At 41.7% G+C, this 21,256-nt stretch overlaps 2 protein-coding genes across 6 annotated transcripts in view; one reads left to right on the plus strand and one right to left on the minus strand.

Annotated features, from left to right (window-relative positions):
• Positions 1 to 17: 17 nt before the first annotated feature.
• On the plus strand, positions 18 to 3,067 carry CCDC96 (coiled-coil domain containing 96). Its single transcript, XM_055700777.1, is given in 7 exon segments — positions 18 to 116; positions 160 to 1,113; positions 1,254 to 1,385; positions 1,387 to 1,534; positions 1,537 to 1,616; positions 1,619 to 1,720; positions 1,722 to 3,067. Coding segments are annotated over 7 exon segments (1,602 nt in total). The 3' UTR covers positions 1,809 to 3,067.
• Positions 3,068 to 5,160: 2,093 nt separating this feature from the next.
• TBC1D14 (TBC1 domain family member 14) overlaps positions 5,161 to 21,256 on the minus strand; it is a 70,614-nt gene continuing 54,518 nt past the window's right edge. For all 5 annotated transcript variants that reach the window (XM_055714216.1, XM_055714210.1, XM_027814287.2 and 2 more), the window contains 3 exons: positions 20,066 to 20,175; positions 11,702 to 11,960; positions 5,161 to 8,598 (listed from right to left, as the gene is read on the minus strand). In XM_055714216.1, coding sequence (XP_055570191.1) covers positions 8,533 to 8,598; positions 11,702 to 11,960; positions 20,066 to 20,175 — 435 coding nt within the window. In that variant the 3' untranslated portion in view covers positions 5,161 to 8,532. The remainder of the gene's footprint in view (positions 8,599 to 11,701; positions 11,961 to 20,065; positions 20,176 to 21,256) is intronic.

Genomic DNA, 21,256 nt, shown 5'->3' on the forward strand with positions numbered 1-21,256 from the left:
ACCGCGGCGGATGACCAATGGGCGCGGAGGGCGCGGCCCTCTCCGCGGGTTCCCGGCCAATGATGCCAAAGCGCCCGGGCGCGGGGGGGATTAAACGGGACGGGCTGCGAGAATTGGCCGACCGGGATCCGTCTTCCCTTGTCGCGGCCAATCGCGGAGGCGGCCCCGAGCAACCCCGCCGCTGAGTGGCCAGTGCCGGGCCAGGGGGCGCGGCCGAGCCGGCGCCACGGGGAGAGGGGCGGGGCCGGGCCGGCCGGCGGAGCGGAGCCGAGTCCCGTTGCCCGGGCAACGGGGGAAGCGGGGAGCGGGGCGGCCGCGGAGGTGGAGGCGGCGGCGGGAGGGCCGGGGCTGGAGCCGTCCGCGGGGCCGGCGGGGCGGGGGGAGCTGAGCCCTGCCGTGCCAGGGGAGTCGCCGGGGGCTAGACGGGGCCGGGCAGCCTACGGAACCGGGGCCGGAGGAGCCGCCGGCGCCGAGGGAGGTGCCGGAGCTCTGAGAGTTGGAGGAGCAGGAGGAGCCGGGGCAGGAGAAGCCACCGGGGCCGGAGGAGCCCGAGCCCTGGGAGCTGGAGCAACAGGAGCCGCCGGGGCCCTGCGAGCTGGAGGAGCTGGAGCCGCCGGAGCCCTCGGAGGCGGCGGCCGCGCCAGCAGCGCCGGGGAGGAGGCGGCGAGCGGCGGGGACGGTGCCGCGGGCGAGGCGCATCCCGCCGCGGGGACTGACGAGGCGGCGGACGAGGCACCCGAGGAGGAGCGGCGGGAGCGGGCGGCGCTGCTGGAGCAGTTCGGCGGGCGAGCGGCAGCGGCCAGCACCCGCCTGCAGCTGCGGCTGTGCGAGCTGCGCCGGCAGGGCGAGGGGCGGCGGCGGGCCGAGCCGGGCGCGGGCGCGATGCGGCTGTGCGCCCAGCGCCTCTGCGGCTGCCGGGGCGGCGGGAGCCGGCGGCAAGGCAGGCGTGGGCCGAGGCCGAGTGGGCCGCCCTCCGGGCCCGCAAGGCGCCGGCGGCCGGCGCGCACCCAGGCCGGGGAGCGGGACGAGCAGCCGCCGCGGCCACCTCCCGCCCGCCGCCCAGCCGCCGCGGGGAAGGCCGGCGCGTTCCGCCCCCGCACGGCCCGGCGACCGGCCTCCCTCCCTCTGCACCTGCACCTTTTCCCCCCTTGAAGCTTTGTTATGGTCGTGACTTACTGTAAAGGGAAGTGCTTCTGCCCTGGCAAAGCAAGGATTAAAGGAATGGAGTGATCCTTTTATTTCTGCTCCTCTAGGCCCGTGTGGAAAACATCAAGCTGAAGCGTGAAAGCCAAAATCTTGAAGCCAGCTTGAAAGCTGAGGGAGAACAGGCAGAGCGTCCACAGTCCAAGGCCATCAAGCACATGGAGAATGAGAAGCACAGCGAAAAAGAGTGCCTCCCTCAAAGATGAAATCTTAAAGCTCAAAAACAGGCTAGCGAGCAGAGTACGCGTTCTCAGCCAGGTCAGGGAAAAACTACAGTTTGTGGAAGCTGGAAACCAAGACAGAAAGGCTGAACTGAGACACCTTAAGACTGTCTTAAGACAGACATGCTGACCAAAGCAAAACAGGCTAGAGACAGACTGCAGAGAAGAAACTGGAAATTGCAGCAGAAACACTTCTGAGCGGGTCACTCAGAAGTGAGATACTGCTTCGGGACTTTGAGGAAGAGGTGCATACTGTAGAGTTGCTAAGTCAGCAGTTGGAAACACTGAAACATCACTAATGCTGGCCTGATCCTTACTTGTAGGGGAATTCAGAAAAAAAAAATCAAGGAAGCCAATTCCTCCTTCCTTACTCGGGAGAATTGAAGAAAAAAATAAACATGGAAAATGAGCAAACAAAGGAGTTTTGCATAAACCTAACTTTTAATGTTGCTTTTTCTTGCTAAGTCTTGAGGAATACATTACACACATATTCCTGAAAAAGCCTTTGTCTAAGTGCCATGTCAGTATTACACATTCAGTGAAGAAATTACAGTAGTTAACTCGCTTTGAATGAAAACTGTAGACATGTGCCTTAAAGAAACAAAAAAGTCTCAGTCAGAAGTCTGCACTTTTAGAAAACCACCTTAGCATTCCGTCCTTTACAGCCATGGCAATACCATATAAGCAGAGCACTTGCCATACCCTGACTCAAAGCCTGATCCTGCCACTCTCTGCATGGAGTTTGTAATTTGGTATCGACTTCGTCTGTACACTAACAGTACCTGCCATCTGGGCACGTTGGAAGGGGCAATTCTCACAGGATGTGGTTGAGCATCAGAGAGCAGCTTACTGTCAGTACCTGACATTGCTTGCATACAGCCAATACGCTACAGAAACACTACATCACTCACCCATTCTGTAAATGGGACTTGGCTGCCAAGTTTGCCTTGGTGGTGTACAAGAAGAAAGGTTTGTTGAGAACTGTTTTCATAGTATAAATATTATATATGCATCAATCTTACCACTCAAACCTAGAGTTCTGGATTTTTTTGGTCTTAAATCTCTTAAGTTTCAGTACTCTGCCTTGTCCCCCTCATTCATGGCGTGTGAAGAGGTAGAAAGTAGTGTTAAGTCCATCGCCGCTTCAGTTCCCTCTGCACTGCTCCACATTTCAGAAAAAAAAAAAAGACTGAAGAAAAAGGGGAGGGAGCAACAAACACACGATTGTGACTCTACTGCTCACAGAGCTTTAGCTGCAGGAAGCAGCTTCCCCTTTCAAAATATCACGTTCTTTAAACTCCAATTCCCTCATGGCAGTCAGTGACTGAGACTGATGCATATCCCACAGCTCTTGCTGCTGTTGTAGCATCATTTTTCATTTAAGGCATAGAATGAATGTCAAGAATATAAAACCATCTTAGGCTAGTAAAATGTTGGAGCCCTAGTATCTTATGTTCTCGTTATTGAAGGAACTGCAACTTCAGTAGGCTCCTCACAGGCCATCACTAGCTGCTGCACCCAGTTACTGATTCAATCCTACCTAGTTAATTGTTAATTTCTACACGCAATACTACTAGTTTGCTTGGACTGACCAGCGACCCTTGGTCCCATTTTTCATAGTCCGAGTTGGGTATTAAAGGCTCAGATTTTGCAGGAAAAGAAGGCACATCCCAGTGTTGAAAGAGCAGAGCAGGAGTGTCATCCTTTGGTTTTCCACCAGAGGTTGGAATGGGACCAGTACTGCTGAGCTGTATTTGAGCTGCTGGGTCTAGTTCAAAACTAATTTGTTGCATATGCATTTAAACAAAGTACACAAGTCACTGAATGCGCTTACATGGGGATAAAAAGTAGATAAACTGACAAAAAGAATATTTAGGAATGGCTCACACCTTCATACTTTAAATTATCTCTGAACTAGGTTTTCTGAATTGCCTGGATATTTAAAAGACAAAACATAATTAAAGTGGTTATTTACACTATTTAAGGTTTAAATCTTGTTCTTTTCTCACAGTGAAATGAAAGATCAGGAATTTCTTACTCTTCCTGCAATCATGCAGTAGCAATCTGGTCATATTCTCCTCAGGTCCTTACAGTTCTGCTGAACTATTGCGCACACACACAGTGGAACAGCGCAGGCTCTTGTTCTGCACTGAAGGGTGCTGTATCTTTAGTAGTTCTAACACTCAATTCACAAAAAGACATTACACAACTAATATTCAAAAACTTCTCACAAAATACCAGAAGACGTACCTCTGTCTGTTGTTGCTGGATAGTAAAAGGAGCCAAGTGTAACCACCAACCACTTATCTTACAAAAATACAAAAAACCCACAACCAAAAAACATAGCAAAATGAGTACCTTTCGTCTTCAGCCCTGTTACAAAAACGAGCTCACTCCTGCTGGAAGAGTGGCATTGCACAAGTTGAGTACCTTCCTCATGTTCCATAAAACTATTTTCATAAGTAATTACGGATGATCAGCAGTCATCTCCCTTTCTTACAAACTCCCAACAGGAAAATTCTTACACTTCTTGCTGCTTCTGGCTTAAAACATATAAAACTTACTTTAACTTCTCAAACACTATTAAGCGATAAATATAGATAGATCAAGGAATAAGAAACAGGGAAAGTAAATCTTAGATGCTTTTCCTTGCTGTTTATTTGACATCTGGAAAAGGCAAAAAATTAGGGTCCAAATAAGGTTGATAGTATATTCCCTGCACTAAGTATTTCTACTGAAACAAATACTAGTAAGGCATTTGCTTACACTTCACACACTGTCTCCAGGACCTTTTTTTCTTAGCACCGAGTTCTTGAGACAACCCACTGCTACCTTGGCCTTCCAAAGCACCCCAAGGATGAAGATCAAAGACTCCTTCATCTTCCTCCTATAAATATAGGAAGACACTCCATCAGGAAGCAGTAAAGACAAATGTCTTATTTCCTAACTTCATGTGCTGGCATGCTGGGAAGTATTTAACTTCTCTTCAAAGAGACTGGAATTAGTACTGGGAAAGCAGGTAAGGAAAAGTAAATCTAGTTTTGAACAATTCTGTGCAACTCCTGTAACAACACACAATGTAAAAGCTCTATCGGTATCAAATTGGAATAGGCTTACATAAAGCATTTCTGATTTTATGTTCTAATCCAGCAAATCTACCAGTAAGATACTTCAGTACAAGGAAGGTGAGAGACATGTTTGCTGGAGAAACTAGAACAGTGGCAGCCAAGTCTTTGTGTTCCCCATGTAGGCTTATTGTCTTTTCTCCCCTTTTATCTATCTTTTATTTGGTGCTTTAGCCTCTCTTCAGTGAAGTAAGCAACAGGAAGATTCTCCAATTTAACCCCTGCAGTTAAAGTAGTATTGTTTTAATTCTTACACAGGCGTAAGTTGAGCACAAAAGTATTTTGTGATCGTGAAACTTGCAATAACCCAAGCTTTCTTTGAAAACAAAGAAAGGATAAGGTATTCAAGCATTTCCAAGTTCTGCATATCTCACAAAGATGTATTTACATCTATTTTTCTTAACAAATTTATCTCAGACCTACTCCAAAGGCATATGAAATGCATTAAACCATGGCACCGTAAGTATCAAATCTTCTAAATGTCGTATGTAACGTAACAGGTATTTTAACATGTGAACTTGGAACGCATCACCATAAAATCCTCCACCTGCAGTACTTCAATGTCCCCAAAGTCCTGATTTTGGACAGACAAAAGCTGCTAAAGAAGCCCGTGAAGAAACAGACAGGTACTTGAATTTTTAATTTCTGAATTACACTGACAACAGGTGATTAAGATAACTTTACATGACTTTATTTAACAAAACCATATATTTACAGTTGAAAAAAGTTCCAGTTTGATACACATATCTAAACAAAACAAATTTGCTAACTACATAAAACCAATTTAAACATGATATACAGGGGATGTATCAACAGTTCTTTATGTGTCATTCTAGTTCTTCAAACATTCAAAAATAAACTGTTTCAAGGTACCTTTTTATTCAAATTAAGTTCTTCACTAAATCAAATAATGTTAATGATTGATTTCTGACTGAAGTTGCAAAACAGCTTTATTATAAAGTGCAGGTTGTACAGAATTGCAAACCTGATTTAAGTTTTCTGGTTTCTCTCATGTGCTGCGTGTACAGTGGTAGTTGCAGACTTCTGATGTATTGCAGCATTTTTGTTTTTCCTTAAAGCCAAGAAGAAAAGGAAGTTTGCTTGATGGGGACACTTGCTCAATGAAAGAAAATACCATGCATCTTGTTACAGATACTCTCAAGCACCTGAACAATGAAATTGTCAAAATCTTTTCTGCAATCCCCGAATTTATTACAGAAGTCTTCCTTAATAGCTAATTAAGAGAACTGGTATGCTGCAAGAACATTAAAAAGCTCAGTGGCAAGTAATTCTATGCCCTTACTACTCATCTCTGATTTTACCAAAATTCAGGCGTTACCTTCAAATCGAGCTACTGAGAAGTTGAAACAATTGCATCTTTAGGCAGGTGATTTTCTTTTTTCAAATGCATTTCGTTTGAAAACAAACTGTGCAAAGCTTTTTATTGCATTGCTTTTCTTCATTAAAGAACATACCTTATATACACAAAGAAATCATTTAGAAAATATATACATCTTCTAAGAACAGAAAGATCAAATCACAAAACAAAATAATTACGTTTGCAAGTAACAAACAGTGCACAAGTGCTGCAGCAGGCCTTTTTTCCCCCCACAACTACGCCCATTTTCACTGTTACATTCAACACCTCAATGAGAAGAGAAAAAGGAGAGCAGGCTGTGGATGGCTGCAAAGATACCTAGTAGCTCAAGAATGCATTTTAACCAGACAAATGAGCCACAGCTGTAGACTTGGTTTAAAAGGAAATACAAATCTAGTTGCAATGAAGACTTAAATCACAAAGCCAGTTACAGTACCACCTAGAAATGTATACTGAGGAAAAAGTTGTTGCTTTGTTTAGTAAATCATTTAAAAGCATAGTGCAAATGTTTCGGATGGTAGGCCTCTCATATCCTTCACGGAAAGGCATTATTTGTTGTAGTCACAGAAAAAAATAGTATTAAGAAACACTTACTGACCTTCTAGCTTTCTATTGCACTTCAAAGCAATGTAGCATACAAGTACCTGTCCCTGAGGGACGAGAGCTATACAAATTCTGGAGAATTAACATGCGTTTCGTATCAGTGTCTCGATGTCTATTTTCAGTAAGTGATGACCTAGAAGTCCTACGGAGGAATTAAGACGGCCAGCGAAAACACACATCCATTACGCCAGGTACACAAAGTGGACAGGAAAAGAGGCCAATGAGGTATCAGACTTGCAAGCTGCATTTGCGTTACACATCCTCCAAAGTAACTGCGAGTCCTCACTTACCAGGGAATCTTGCTCGCACTCTTTTTAATACTACCGCCAAACCATCCCTTCGCAGAAAAAATGTTTGTACCCAAGGACAGGATTTTCATTATGTCCTGCAGTCCTTTACATTATATGTTGAGTTGAGCAGTGTGCAACTATTATTCTCATTTTTTTTTTATTCAGACAATGCCAAAATAATCAGCGTAAAACAGATTGAAAAGAGCATTGGGAAACTGCTGACCATATAGCTAGAGGATTTAGTGATGCCTGCTTACAGCTAACACAAATATTGCTTCAGTTAGTTTCCCTTTTCAATGATCGTCATTATTTATAAAATAGATTTTACACTATACACTATGCAATAAATATTCTTGTAAATCAGAGGCACTCATGACTTACAGTTCAACATTCATCTGAATGCAGAGGGTATCTAAGCAGTGTGACATTATGCAACTGCGGTGTGCCGCCTCTGTAACTTGCTCCCATGTATTAGAGGCTGGGTAAAACGCTAGAAAATGACAGCTTGTACTTATCCTGATGGTATTTGTCTGGCAGATTCCCCAGTAAACTTCTTTCACTTGTCACTACATACAGATCAGCTCGACATAATGCTTTCCCCACCATGGCAGCAGCAGCTTCAGGAGATCCCGCAGACCCTTTTCAGCAGCAACACTGGCTTAACTGCTCCCCTACACCCTTCCTCCTCAGTTATGCCAGTGAGCAGGGCTGGGTTTAACTAGAAAAACTGCTTTTAACCATTTCTCAGTTTCTCTGCTCAGCCCACAGTTTTATCAGCATGACTGCAGAGACTGCACAGGAATAAGCAGCTGGTAGGCAAGAACACCCTGAGACAGCACGGCCCCAGAAAAAGGAGACATGGCATCATACATTAATAGTATGTCACCCCGGCTTTAAACAAAGGAAAGAGACAATCGGGAAACGATGCCAGCTTAATACTAGAACCCCCCAGGTGAGCCTGGAATCTAGTCCGATTAATGGAACTTCTTCCATATGCATTCTTATTGGAAACAAAAATTTCCAAGGCATACTGAAGAATAATTGGTTTTGCACTGCTAGTATGACTTCTCTTCCAAGTTTACTTTGTACTTAACTGTTTTTACTAAAGAATGGAATGTAGTTCTACGTCTACATGATTTCTTTGGTAAAAGGGACCCACAGCCTATAAAACAAGAAGCATTTCTAAAGAAATGGTCCTCACATCATTTAAATATAAATTCCAGCACCAGTTATTTAAAATCCAGATCCAGCTACTGTTACAGGTATGGGAAATATATCCTGCCTAAGAATGAAACTGGGGAATAGCTTTCAAAGCAACTAACACTGCTGAAACGCCCAGTCTTTTAAAACATCACAGGAAAAAAAACCCCACCAAACTTAAAAAAAACACACCTCTTAATATTGTTTAGCTTCACTGCCCTCATCAGAAGTACAGAATGCATAACGCTGTCCACAGCAAATGCTCATTCCACTAAAAGTTTAAGGCTAAGCCCAGGTTTAATTTACGAGGGGCTTATCCCCTGATTTCCTTCCTTTTTTCCCCACCCCCCTCCCTCCTCCTCTTTTTTCCTCTCTCCTCTTTAAGGCTAACCTACTACTAAACAAAACTCTGAAATAACACTTTGATTTGCAGGTTCATACATGTCAAACGGTACTCAATACATTTGCCAGTTTATCTCTCTTCCCATGAGTCACTGGAGGCAACTGTAATTTTAACGTTTGAGTGAAGGACTTCCTTTTTCCATTTCCCGGTTATCTTTCTGCAGAGCAGCCAGTATCTAGACATTTCAAGGAATGAGAGAGAAAAACGTGTTAGATCTAAAAAACGAGTCAATAAATCATTATCTGAAGAGCTTCCCATTTAATTATCTGAGTAATACCATTTTAACTACTAAATGTAATCAAACTTAAGAGAGCCTCTCCACTGACAGAGACCTCTCCCATATGTTCTTGTGGCATGAAAGATACAAACGGATTTAACAAAGGTTTAAACTCGGTCTCTCCCCAACACATACTTTTGAAGCCCTGAGATGAGATTGTTACTCAGATTACACAAGTCTAGCACTATTAAAGGATGCTGCCTGAGGGGAAGATTTAACTCTTAGGATAAATGGAATGTCTAAAAACACAGCAAGTGAGCAGCCTGAGCAATATGGCAGTATCTAAAGAGTTCTGAACAGAATTATCCTTAGTGCCCACTGGTGCTTGCCTAGAGCACATCACTGTCTCCAGACCTGCTTACATCTTTTTCTAAAGCAAAAAGTCCACATTTGCATCCACACTGAAAATTTGTATTTCCTAATATCCAATCCACAATTCTGTTTTGTTAGCCCCTGTGTAGAGGGCACAGTAATAGCCAGTTTCTCATGCTGCGTAACACGCTCCCTGCCCTATAGTTAGGCTCTGCTGAAGAAGTCCAGCAGCATCTGGACTGAATCACCCTGGAACTGAATGCACAGTTCATCTCAAAGAAGTGCAGTTACAAGTAAGAGGCACTCTTTTCTCCCTCTGACTGACTTCAAAGAAACCTCTGCACCGTCAGAATTAACAGGAGGTGGGGCTAAATCACTCACAGGGCAATCATACACCACTACCTACACTTCAAAGCAAAAGCACCTACAGCTGTTGCAGCAAAACAGTTCAACACGGGTCTGAACAGAAACACAGCCGGCTGGCTGTTCAGCAGTTTCTAGAATTGGAGAAAGATTTCAGTGAGGTCCTCTTCATCGAGATTCAGGGTACATCAACAGCTACTCAAACAGCCTTGTGAGAATTTCAGGTGCCACAGTTAACAATGTCCTTGGTGGAAAAAAGTTACCCTTTTTAAGGAACACAAGAATGACACTAAAATGCTGATCCAGAAAAGCAAAAAAACCATAGACCTTAAGCCAACTAACAGAGCTCGGATTCCTGAGTTATTTGGAAGAGTTTATGGAGCTAAGACTTGAAGCATATAGGTTACAGAAACACTAAGCAAACAGTCTAGTCTCTTCTAGAAAAGTGAAGTTCAGACTTCTGAGTCCAAACTCTTCCTGGTGAACTTTAAAGACTGAAGAGAGGCAAGAAGCTGTCACAGGCAGCATCTTAGTAACAGAAAACAAGATCCCATAACCTCTTTGTCTTGTTAACATTTCTAGGTCAGTTCCAACAGCAGTACCTCAGCAACCGAGCAGTGCCAGCAAGTGCATGACGTGAGCTAACCCATAGCCACCATCTGCTTCTGGCTTGGAAAAGGATAGCAGGCTAGAGAGTGAACAGGCTTCCCTCATGGAAACTTACTCAGCAATGGAACTACCTGGTCAAGAAAGTCAGTTGGTGCAGAAGTCAAAGACAGGCAAGAAGTCAGCCAACATCAACCCTACAGCATGCTAACTCTGTTAGAGATCTATTTGCACCACGGTCCAGCAACATTTTTTCTTCAGTTTGCCACAAAAAAAAAAAGAACAACCAGGTACATTCCAGCACATCCAGAAAAAAGCTGATGAGGAGACCGAGGAAGACTGCTTAGAAGTTACTTTGAAGTCGTCCTCCTGCTGTGATAATCACCACTAAACCTTCACATATGTCACAGACTGAAAACCACTGGCTAAGAAAGGCCGTAACTTGGAGCACTTGGTAGAATGGGACCCCTGCCCCCCCTTCTCTGCAAGGGAAGCAGCAGTAGGCTGAGAATTTATTTGGCATGTGATCCTCATCCACACACAACATGTTCAAAGACAGTGAGCCATCTGAACAAGGAACAAGACTGGGAGATTACTTGTAGAGACATTACTGGCTGAAAAATGCGCTTGAGGTAGAAACAAAGCTGGATCTGTCTGTACTAGCAACTTATGACCAAGACCACAAGGCAAATCCAAACCGAGCTGTGAGGAAAGACATATCATATAAGAAATGCAGGCAGCGTGCTGCTCTGAGCTGGGCAGCACAGGCCGTGTTCCCCCTTATACACAAGAAAAGGCTCAGAAGGCTACTACAATCTACTCCTACTGTGAAGGTTAGAAATTCTCATCTCAAATAGCAAACTAGTAGTCCCTGGTATCTACAGGCAAGACTATTACTCCAGAAAAGAACCATAAACTCTCATTTGCAGCTAAATTGCCACTACCACTACATTTAAGATCACCTTTCAGTTCCACTGCAGAAAAGAATGCCGATAAACCGGGCAGAGCTCTACTACAGCATGACTCATGAAGCAGGCTGTATTACTGCTTTGGAGAAAGAAAAAGGAAAAAAAGGTGTTTCCACTCCAAATGTTATGAAGTACATCTGACTTAACTCTCTGGCATGAATGGCTGTTACAGCCACTTAATGATTTTCCACATTCAGATGACACACTTCCATCTTTTTTTGTTTAAACTGGAATTTAATTGAAATTACATTAATGGGATAATTTCTGAGAAAGGCTTCAGTGCTAAATTCCAATAAAGAAGTCAGAGCTACTGTCACTTCTGTAAAGCCCAAAATTAGGCAAAATAGATCCTCATATTAAGACGATGACTTGATGACACATGATAATGTGTCCTGACAAATTGTCGTCATCTCCCAAACAGTGAATTTCTGCTTTTAAATACTGAGTTGTAATGTTGCCAGCAGCCTTTGCAATTAATAAATTTAAACAGCTGTATGATACTTTACTTCATCAACACGCATATCCACTCAACATTTCAATTTTGAATGTTGACTGAGCTCTCCCTTTCCAGTGGAGAGTAAACTCAGGGAATCCACTCACCCAAACGTATACTAAAAGCATGGAGTGAGCTACATAGTCCTACCTACCTGTAAAACACTAGCTCTGCTCAAATGTTCTTCAAGGTGTTGCCAAACCCCATTTTTAAAAGTACAGTACAATAATCTATTACCAAAGATTAACATCCTCTTTACCTGAGCCCACTTTTTGTTTCTACTTTGCATCTGAATGGCAGCAATAGATGTGAAGAATTCTTCTGAAGGCAAGTCCTCTGGTAGCTTTGTTAAAAACTGGGCTATATGAATGAAGTCCATTTTGGTCAAAATATCTTCAAAAAGTTTTAATATTCCCAGGGCTGTACGGAATAAGAATTCTTCTCCATCACGGCAGAACACATCCCAGACACGACATGCCAAGTCTAGTGGCAAAGATTTGCTGTACAATGTGAATATCCTGAAAAAAGAAAAAAAAAAAGTAAAATTTTCAGAGTTACTGGACAAGAAAAATGTCTTAGATACTCACAGAAGTACACAGATCGATCATCAGTAAGTTTGAGGCTTCACAAAGATTTATAACAATATTCATTTTTTATTTCAAAATTAATTCTGCTAGTTGCCAGGTACCAATACATGAAACAATATAAAACTGTAGAGCCATTAAGGTGTCTAGCTATGAATCTCGGTCTCAAAGTTCAATTTTCTTGGATTGCTAACATCAATTAGGTAAGAAAGGTAACAAAGGTAACAGCAGAAACACGAACATCCTCCCAGTTGCTAAAACTGTATTTTCATTAACTGCCAAGAGTACATTTCTTCCTTCACCAAAATGCTGACAGCCTTGCTGCCAGGAACACAAAGATGCTCCTTCCTCCCTCCTCTATACAACACTGTTACAAGGCAGACGGGTTTCCATTACCACTAACAACAACCTAACAGCAAGTGAAGAGAATTAAGTTTCCTGGAATCACATCACAGTATAAAATGGAAAAGAGTTACATTGATTTTTTCCTTCATAATTTATAGATTTCTCCATATATGCACTGCATAAAAGATCTCCATAAAACTGCAGATAATTATTTCTCCAGCAGATGTCAGCAAAGCCTCAAATTTAAATGAAATCTTTCCACATCCTTTAACACGAAATTTCTGTCCAAGTTGCTGAACTGAACAGCAGTTCTTTAAGACTCCCTCCTATCTCCTCCCATTCTTTTTGTAGGAAATTCAGGTTTACATTAAAAAATACAATGGAACATATATATACACACACACATATATAGGGATAGAATATGAATTAATGTCTTTTCACAGCAAATTCTAGTATCAAAAGTTTTCTGAAATATCTACTTTTTTCTATATAAGATTATTTGAATGACGTATCATCAAATATCCGGCTTCTCTGTGAATCAGCACACTTTAGGAAAATATATTCATTTTACAAGTAGCAAGACAGAAACTAAAACATCTACACAAATTCAGGCGACAGGTAAATTGCAGGTTTAGGACCCTTAGGATTTCACTTTTTTCTATTTTTACACCTCATTGCAATGTTTTTGTAACAATTGGAAACTGTTTAAATTCTGATCTCCAAAAAGCTAAAGTATAAAAATAAGCACGTAAGAGGTAGAGTCTGCAATGAAAAAAAAACAGTATTGTTCAAATATGCAATTTTACATTCATACATGAATGCATAAGAACAGTGTAACAAGCCCCTTCTTTGGGTTATTGGCTGATCACACATTGCAGACTTTGTATACTCTTTGAACATTTTTGTACAGCCACATGCCATATAAAAATATCTTGCTACAGAATACCTACACAGCAGAATTGAAACTTTTTGTCTACACACACACGCACAGGAAACAGCAACAGCTTTTTCCACTTAAAAAGAACAGTGCAATAGGAAGCAATTCAACTGAGTCCTTTCCTGGTCACCAAGCAGCAGGCAAACACTCAGCCAGAAACTCATCCTGGTTAAAGATAAGTAACAATGCCCATTTTTTTGATCTCCCTTTATTCACAAAAGCTATTATTCTGTCATGATTCAGATATAGCCTGAATAACCCACGTGTATTGTATCTGCAGCTATGCAGAAAATGAACTGTCAGAAGAAACAGTCAGAACTGTTTATTAGAACACTACCTTTTGTAGGAGAATTTACTTGCACCAAAAAAGCTGTCACAATCAAATCAGGTATTTGACATTGAGCTCTTTGTAATTTGGAAATGCAATTTGCAGGAAATTCACAAGGCAATTAACTTTCATTAATACCAGCATGGAATTAAATGCATCAAGCCCTAAACCACAGACTGAGTCCCCTTGAATAAGCAATGAAACAAGAGTAGGAATCATTATTGCTAAGAACGGATACAGCATCTGCTTCCTTCAAACATTTTCTACTGAAAGCCATTTTTTTATTAGACATCTGAGCTACTGGTCTGATGTAAACCCAGCTGAAATTTATTATAGTAATAAAGCAGCTGCTAGACTTGAACAGTTACAGCAGCAGCTCCCAGCAGCTCTAGCACACCACTTGCGCATGATCTACAGAATGATTTTCTGTCCACAGCTCTCTTCCAACCCACTAGAAGTCCCAGCTGCACACAACACAGCTGACTAACACAGAGATGTTCAGTGTCAGAGCAAAATGCAGGCTACTGGCTGCTATCTGTTTGGAAGAGGGAAAAAAAACCCAAACCACCGCACCCCAAGCACCAGATGCTCCTGCTCCTCCCAGCCCTGCTCATGATGTAAGTGTACTTAAGAGGTAAATGCATGACATCCTGGCTGGTTTGCTTCTCACAGGAAAAGCATATGACCATAACATTAACAAGAAAGCTAAGTACTGTGTTACCATGATAATCATAAGCTCTGTGGTTTTTTTTTTCCTTTGTTCCTTCTTTTTTTTTTCCTCCTCTTTCTTTTTTAATTAAAAAGTCTTCATAAGATATCATTAGCAACAGCGATAAAGACAGGTATGCCAGATTATGGACTGACAACTCACAACACTGATGCAAATCAGATCTTCCATATTCTTGCACAACACATTCTTTTCCCATGTCTGTAACAGCACAAAAATATTTCTGCAACTTCTGAGTTCAGTTGTGGAAACTGATGAACTAATTCACCTTTTAAACTTATTCATGGATCTTCCTCCTTCACCCTGGTACTAATTTTTTGTTGTTATATTTTGTATCAATTTCAACTACATCTGCTTTGAGACAAAGACTGCATCTTTCTAAGTGTTCATCCATTACTTTATTGTACAGCAGCATCTCTTGTTCTCATTAGCACCTTTAGAGTTGCCAAAAAGAACTTGTCGGTAACAGTTTATTATATACATTTTTAAAATTTTAAAGTCTTTACAGCTAGAAAAAAAAAGTGGAAGTGTTTACTCTATTCTTTCTTAAGAAAAGAAAAACTTAAAATATTATGTCCTATACAATACTGACTGTGACAGCACTCAGCAAATCTGACTGCATGGTAAGATATGTCAATATAATACAAATCCTGTGCGAGTTTCTGAACAATTTCCAACCAGCCACAACACCCAAAAAGCCCCGCTCTCTCACCTAGGAGTACTACACAGCAGTGCAGTATTTCACTCTATTCCACCCTAACCTACAGCGACGTAAGGACACGAACACTGTAAATTGGGCTGAAGACGGATCTTCCAAAGCTCAGTAACAACTTCTGAAAAAACCAGGATGCCACCAGAAATCTCTGGACAGAATTACAGCCCGTTTTTGCTTCGACAAGGAAGCATGCATTTTAAAGCATCATCTTAAGCTTCATTTTTTAGGGGAGTGGAGAGCTACTGGCATGACATGGACTATGTTTTTTGTAATGTAAAATACATCAAGCTTATAAATGCTTCACTGGAAGTGCCCACCACAAACATCCCCACAAAGTGTCTTGGACCTTTATCACAACAAACAAACGGTGTCAACAGAAAGTTAATATTTATGGAGTACAATCAGAGTCAACGTAATGCTGAAGAACCACTGATCAATCCATCAGTACAAACAAAGCCCTTGGCTATAATTACTGTCAAAATCATTTTTCTGAGTGGGGATAAAGAGATGTTTGTATAGCAGCAGCAGGCCATAAATAGACAGCATGTGTCCTTTGCAAATTCACATTCTGCTCTGCTCACAAGAGCCTGTGGTACATCAGCTGACAGCACCAAGAGGCCAAAACTGGGCTATTCAGACCCACTATTTCCCCTCTATTCTTTGTGAACCTGACTGTATGTTGCTCTCTACAGCGCTCTCACACTTAATTCCCTTTATACTCTTCAAAATAAGTAAAAACCTATCTAGCTTTTGAATTCTTTCCATGAGATTTAGCAGTTGGAGCTTGTGCTTGAAGCACATGGGTCCTTTAAAAAGAGATGCCTTACTTCTGGCAGGTATCCACTGATAATCATGCCTTTGTATCTTTTAATTAAATTCTTAAATCCTTGGCGCATTCCCATGGCAGAAGGCAGTGGTAGAACTGAACTGGCAGAGGGGCTCCCCTCCCTGAGTGTTCTACTAGCCCCCTCCAAGCAGCACTGCATCAGCTGCATAGCTGGGCCCATCTATACGCACAGCATTTCTTTTTTCTTGGAACGTATTCCTTCAAAAATGATCTAAGCATACCAATTTTACTGCCATTCCCTGCTGCACGGATTACCAGAAGCAGGACAAAGGAGAGTTGATTTCATGTAACTGCAGCAGGAGCAGGAGGGTTTCCCAGCAACTGGGCTGTGCAGCACTGGCTACTGGAGCCCTCCCAGGGTGCCACCAACTGAGATTTACTGCACACATGCCTGCACAGTAACCATGCCAGCCACCACAATAGCAGCAGGCATCCCTTTGGAGCTCAGAACAAATGCGCATTTAAATGAAAGTAATGCTGTTGGAGCAAGGCTGTTTCATAGAGATTTCTACCGACAACCAGAAGGTCAGTCTATTTAGAGCAACGCCGTACCATATTCCTCCCTGACTTCAAACACACTGAAACCTCATTCTCACCTTTCTGGAAACAGTTCTGTTTTTAATGGAGCAGTATCTGTACTACAGCAAACTCACCGTCAGCCATAAGCCAAAGGCAACCTTATAAACAACGTTTCCAAAGTCCTTAACTTTAATAGTTACTCACTTGTGAGATCACAGACCCACCTGACTTTTTTCCTTACATCTTTTCTATATTATTTCCTGGAAGTAATCAATGAACAGCACATACAAAGTCCAATTTGCTAAGTTGCCACTGATCATTTAAAAAAAAAAAAAATCATCTAAATCTGCTCCCTACAGGGTCAAAGTATTTTCAAGTAGAAAGCACGCATGCACACACACGTATGTATGCATATACTTACAAACACATGCACATACACACGTACATATTTAAATATTATAACTAAATCTTACACAGTTAAATACCAAGTCCACTGTCTAACAAAATTAAAGACAGAGTGGGACAAGCTGTCCAGCTCAAGACAAGGTTGAACAAAGTTTAATATAGGGTTGGGCAGGACTACCACAACTAGCCTACATTCCCGTGCAAGACCATACTGTTGTGGCTCTCTAGGGATGGGGAGGAACACAGTAAATTGTCCCTGGGATTAAAATAAACAGCTTTATATGGATGCAGTTAGTCAGCAAGAAATGCTAAGGGTTGTCAGTCCATTGGTACAAAGACCTTGAGAAGCACCATCCACAACACAAAAAGCACCAATTCACACTCCTGACAGAAGTTTCTTTCAAGTGCTCTTAACAACACCCACAGAAGCAATCAAAGGGGAGCCTGACGTGGCCCACACCCACAGACTTCAGCACCTCAGTTCTTTGTTCAGAAGTCAGTCATTCCCCCCGCCAGGTTGGGGTAAAGAGAACAACTGATCACAGGAATGTTCACTCATGAAAATACAATAAAGACTAGTCTATCGAAGCACAATTGCTGAGGGGAACGTAAACCTTCAACAGTTAGTCAGAATAGGTTACTTCTAGATGTCCAGTTTCTGGTGGTGCTCCTCAAGGTTTCTTCTTTACAATGTAAAGTTCAAAGTTAGACAACAGAGTGATACTAACATGCCTGCACCAGGAAGACACTCGGGTTTAGTCACTCCTACATAAAGAAAATCACCTTATTTATGATAACATCATATTAAACTAGTAATCTATTAAAAAGATAACCTGATTATTTTAATGTTGTCTATCTAGCAATTCTCCAGCATGTTTACAGTCTTCCTATTCTGATATCCCTTTTATTGAATTGCTTCCTTCACACACGTACTTTTCACACTTTCTGAGGCAATATAATTTCAACGCCTTTCCTCTTATCATTGAACATACCAGCCCCTGCTCTATTCCTTTCCTTCTATCCCGTTCCAGTATTTTTTCTAGCATCTTCCTGCTCTGTGCATAAATTCAGTTCAGTTTAGTATTCGCAGCCTTCAGTCATAAAACCCCTTCCAATGGTATTTCTCCCATCAAATGTCAGGAGAAATGCACCTATCACCACATAGCCCTTCATTTCCCTACTCATGTTGCATTAAAATTTAACCCCAGTGTAAAAGCCAAGTCAAACAAAGCCCATGTTACACTACCCTCTGCACAAGAGGCACATGAAAATCAAGGAACTAAAGCAAAGACAAAAAGTCAGACCAACTTCTAGATGACTGGCTTGGTGGATGAGGGGAGAGCAATGAATGTGTTTCATCTTGATGTTAGCACGGTTTTCAATACTGTATCCCATGAAATCCTTGTTGATGAACTGACAAAGTTTGGACTAGATAAATGGACAGTGAGGGAGTGAAAACTGGCTGGAACTGCCAAGCTCAGAAGGTTGTCATTAGTGGCATGAAATACAGCTTCAAGCCAATCCACTGGCAGATTACTCCAGGGTTTGATACTCAACCAATATTTTCAAATGTCTTCATTAAGGATCTAGATGATGAGTCAAGACTGTACTGTCAGCAAGTTAGCAGGTGATACAAAACTGGGAGGAGCGGCTGATACACCACTCCATAGGGACCTTGAGACACCGGAGAAATGAGCTGACATGAATCTCGAAGTTCATCAAAGGGAAATGCCAAGTCCTGCATCTAGGTAGGAAGTAAGCCCAGGCACCAGTACATGTGAGAAACCAACAGGTTGCAAAGCAGCTTTGCAGAAAAGGAAATGGAGGTCCTGGTGGACAACAACTTGAATGTAAGCCACCACTGTGCCTTCGCAGCAATGAACATCCACAAACTCCTGCGCTGCATTAGGAACGTCGCTGCCAGCAGGCCAAGGCAGGTCATCCATCTACCCAGCACTGGCGAGCCAGCTCTGGGCTTCCCAGTACAAGAGAGACATAGATATACTGGAGCAAGTCCAGCTTGCCATGAATATAATTAAAGGCTTGGAGCACCTGATACCCAGGGAGAGGCTGGGAAAGCTGGTACTGTTGAGCTGGGAGAAGAGGCGGCTCAGACCTGCACATGTAAAAATACTTGATGGGGCGGGGAGGGATAAAGACGACAGAGCCAGCCTCTTCTCAGCTGCATGCAGTGAAAGAACAAAAGCCAATGGGCACAAACTGAATGCTGTTACTACTGGGATTTTAGTCTTTTAGTAAAGGTATTTAGTCAGATACCTAGGAACAGGAGAAGTTGCCAACAATTTAAGGGCAAAACAATTTTTCACAAACAAGATTTTGTATCGTCCCAGAAGTGACAACGAAGTCTTGCTTACAGATAAGAGACATTTTAGCTGCCCCGAACCAAAGCCTGACAGGCACAAATGCAACACTCAATTTGGAGTGCCTTATATCACAGTGAAATTTGGCAGAAGTACAAAGAAGATCCTTGTCTTTTTTTGTCTCTAGGGAAAAAGGTTCTAATTATACTAGAACTAAGAACGAAGGCAGTTTCACCTAATATGAAGACTGTAATTGTCTGTCTGCTAAGTGGAATAGGTCTAGTAATTAAAAACATGCTAATGCCCTCTAGCTATTCCATCGGACTGTGTCAAGATCAGTTTTTAAACAACTTGTACTGGGATCCTCTGAACAGGATCTGGGACCACCTAACATGAGTGAGATACTGCCCAACAGTTCATCCTGCCAAAAGCCGAGGTGTTTTTTTCTGTAGCTTTTAGCTTTTTATTGTATGACAAACGTTTTAACTACTCTCTTCCTGTTCTGTGCAGGTGCGACAAACTACACATTTCAAATGTATGACTAGCAATACTTTCTGTATATACACCCCCGGGACACACCTGCCCATCAGTAGAAAAATATTTTCTCAGAAGATGATTCCAAATATGCACTAAATATGGATAAACACTGCTATACAGCTGTATTTCAAAATAAGCTTCAAAACCCAACACAAGTACAATAATAAAAGTTAGGCAAATGTTAGACATCACAGAAGTATGTGGGAGCTATTTGGATTGACAACTGAAGTACTGAACAAAAGATAAAGCCTTTATCTTAACAGAACACTAAACCAGAGCACTCCAGCTTCTGTCATGAATACTGACATGGAGCTATACACTAGTATGCACATTAGTAATTATACTTTCAATGTCTTACCAATCAATGAGATAGATATCTGGAGTCAAGTTATTTTTTTTGAAGTGAGCAAATAACTTTGGCAGATTTTCTTCAAAGAATACCTCAAACGCAGCAAAGTAAGTCAACATCTGGGAAAATATAATGGGGAGAAAAAAAAACAAGTTAGCTGTATTATTAATAGGCTCAAATGTATTATCATCTGTTGGATTAATACTCTTCACAAACAGGATCATATGGATTACACGTTATCATGAAGAGCTAAACATTTACATGAAAGAATCTGCAAGCACAAAGAGTTTAAGATACACTCTATATACCGTTCTCATACTAAACAATGTAATTATTGTTTTGGGTCTTTGCCAGCTTCCTTTGGAAAGAGACATACCAGCAGCAGAGAAGTTATTTGCTGATTTCGCAAAGTAATTATGATAACAGAATGGTGCTTTATGCTCGTGGCAGTAATTTAATATCATACTAAGTAAAACCCCAATGGATTATAAAACGGAATACAAAAAAATAATTTAATAGTCCACAGCAAGAATGAAGATTCCAGTTGGCTCCAGTTCTAAGTCACATTCTAATACCAAAGCTTCTTTTATACCATAAATTTTAACATGAAATAATAAGCATTTTATTACAAAGAGGGAAAGATGAAGTTTGCACAGAAAAGCCAAAGATCAGGACAAAGCACCTACGCAAGAGAAACAGATTGTAATTTCCATATGATACGGTAACCCCTGAGCTGTACTGCTTTTCACATGATGACTAACATGTTATTTTAAAATTTGAATATTTACGTCAAATTTCGTAACAGAGGGCATGGAAAAAGAAAATCTTCCAATCCAACTAGAAGGTAAAAACAAAAGGCTTTTTAGCTCCCCCCTAGCCTGTCCTCTTGATACTATAGGGAGTAAAGTTAAGCAAAGTCCTTGACTGATTCAGTAATTTTAACTACAGTATCCCAATGAAAGCCATAAAGAATGGCTCTGATTTCTTCAAAGTATGAGTTGTATCAGCATGCTTCTCCCCATAACATCATGACAGTAAAGGGAAAAGAGGAGCCTTTTGTCTGAAATCCTTTTAAAGGATGGCAGATTGGTTTCCCAGTTATTTTAATATCCTTACAGAAATTTTTCCTGTTTCATCTGAATGAAGTTACAGATGGTAGACTACCTTCATTAACAGCGGCAAATAAAAAATGGAGCCTGG

The sequence above is a fragment of the Falco cherrug genome, chromosome 1, assembly GCF_023634085.1.
Source record: "Falco cherrug isolate bFalChe1 chromosome 1, bFalChe1.pri, whole genome shotgun sequence".
Lineage (NCBI taxonomy): Eukaryota > Metazoa > Chordata > Aves > Falconiformes > Falconidae > Falco > Falco cherrug.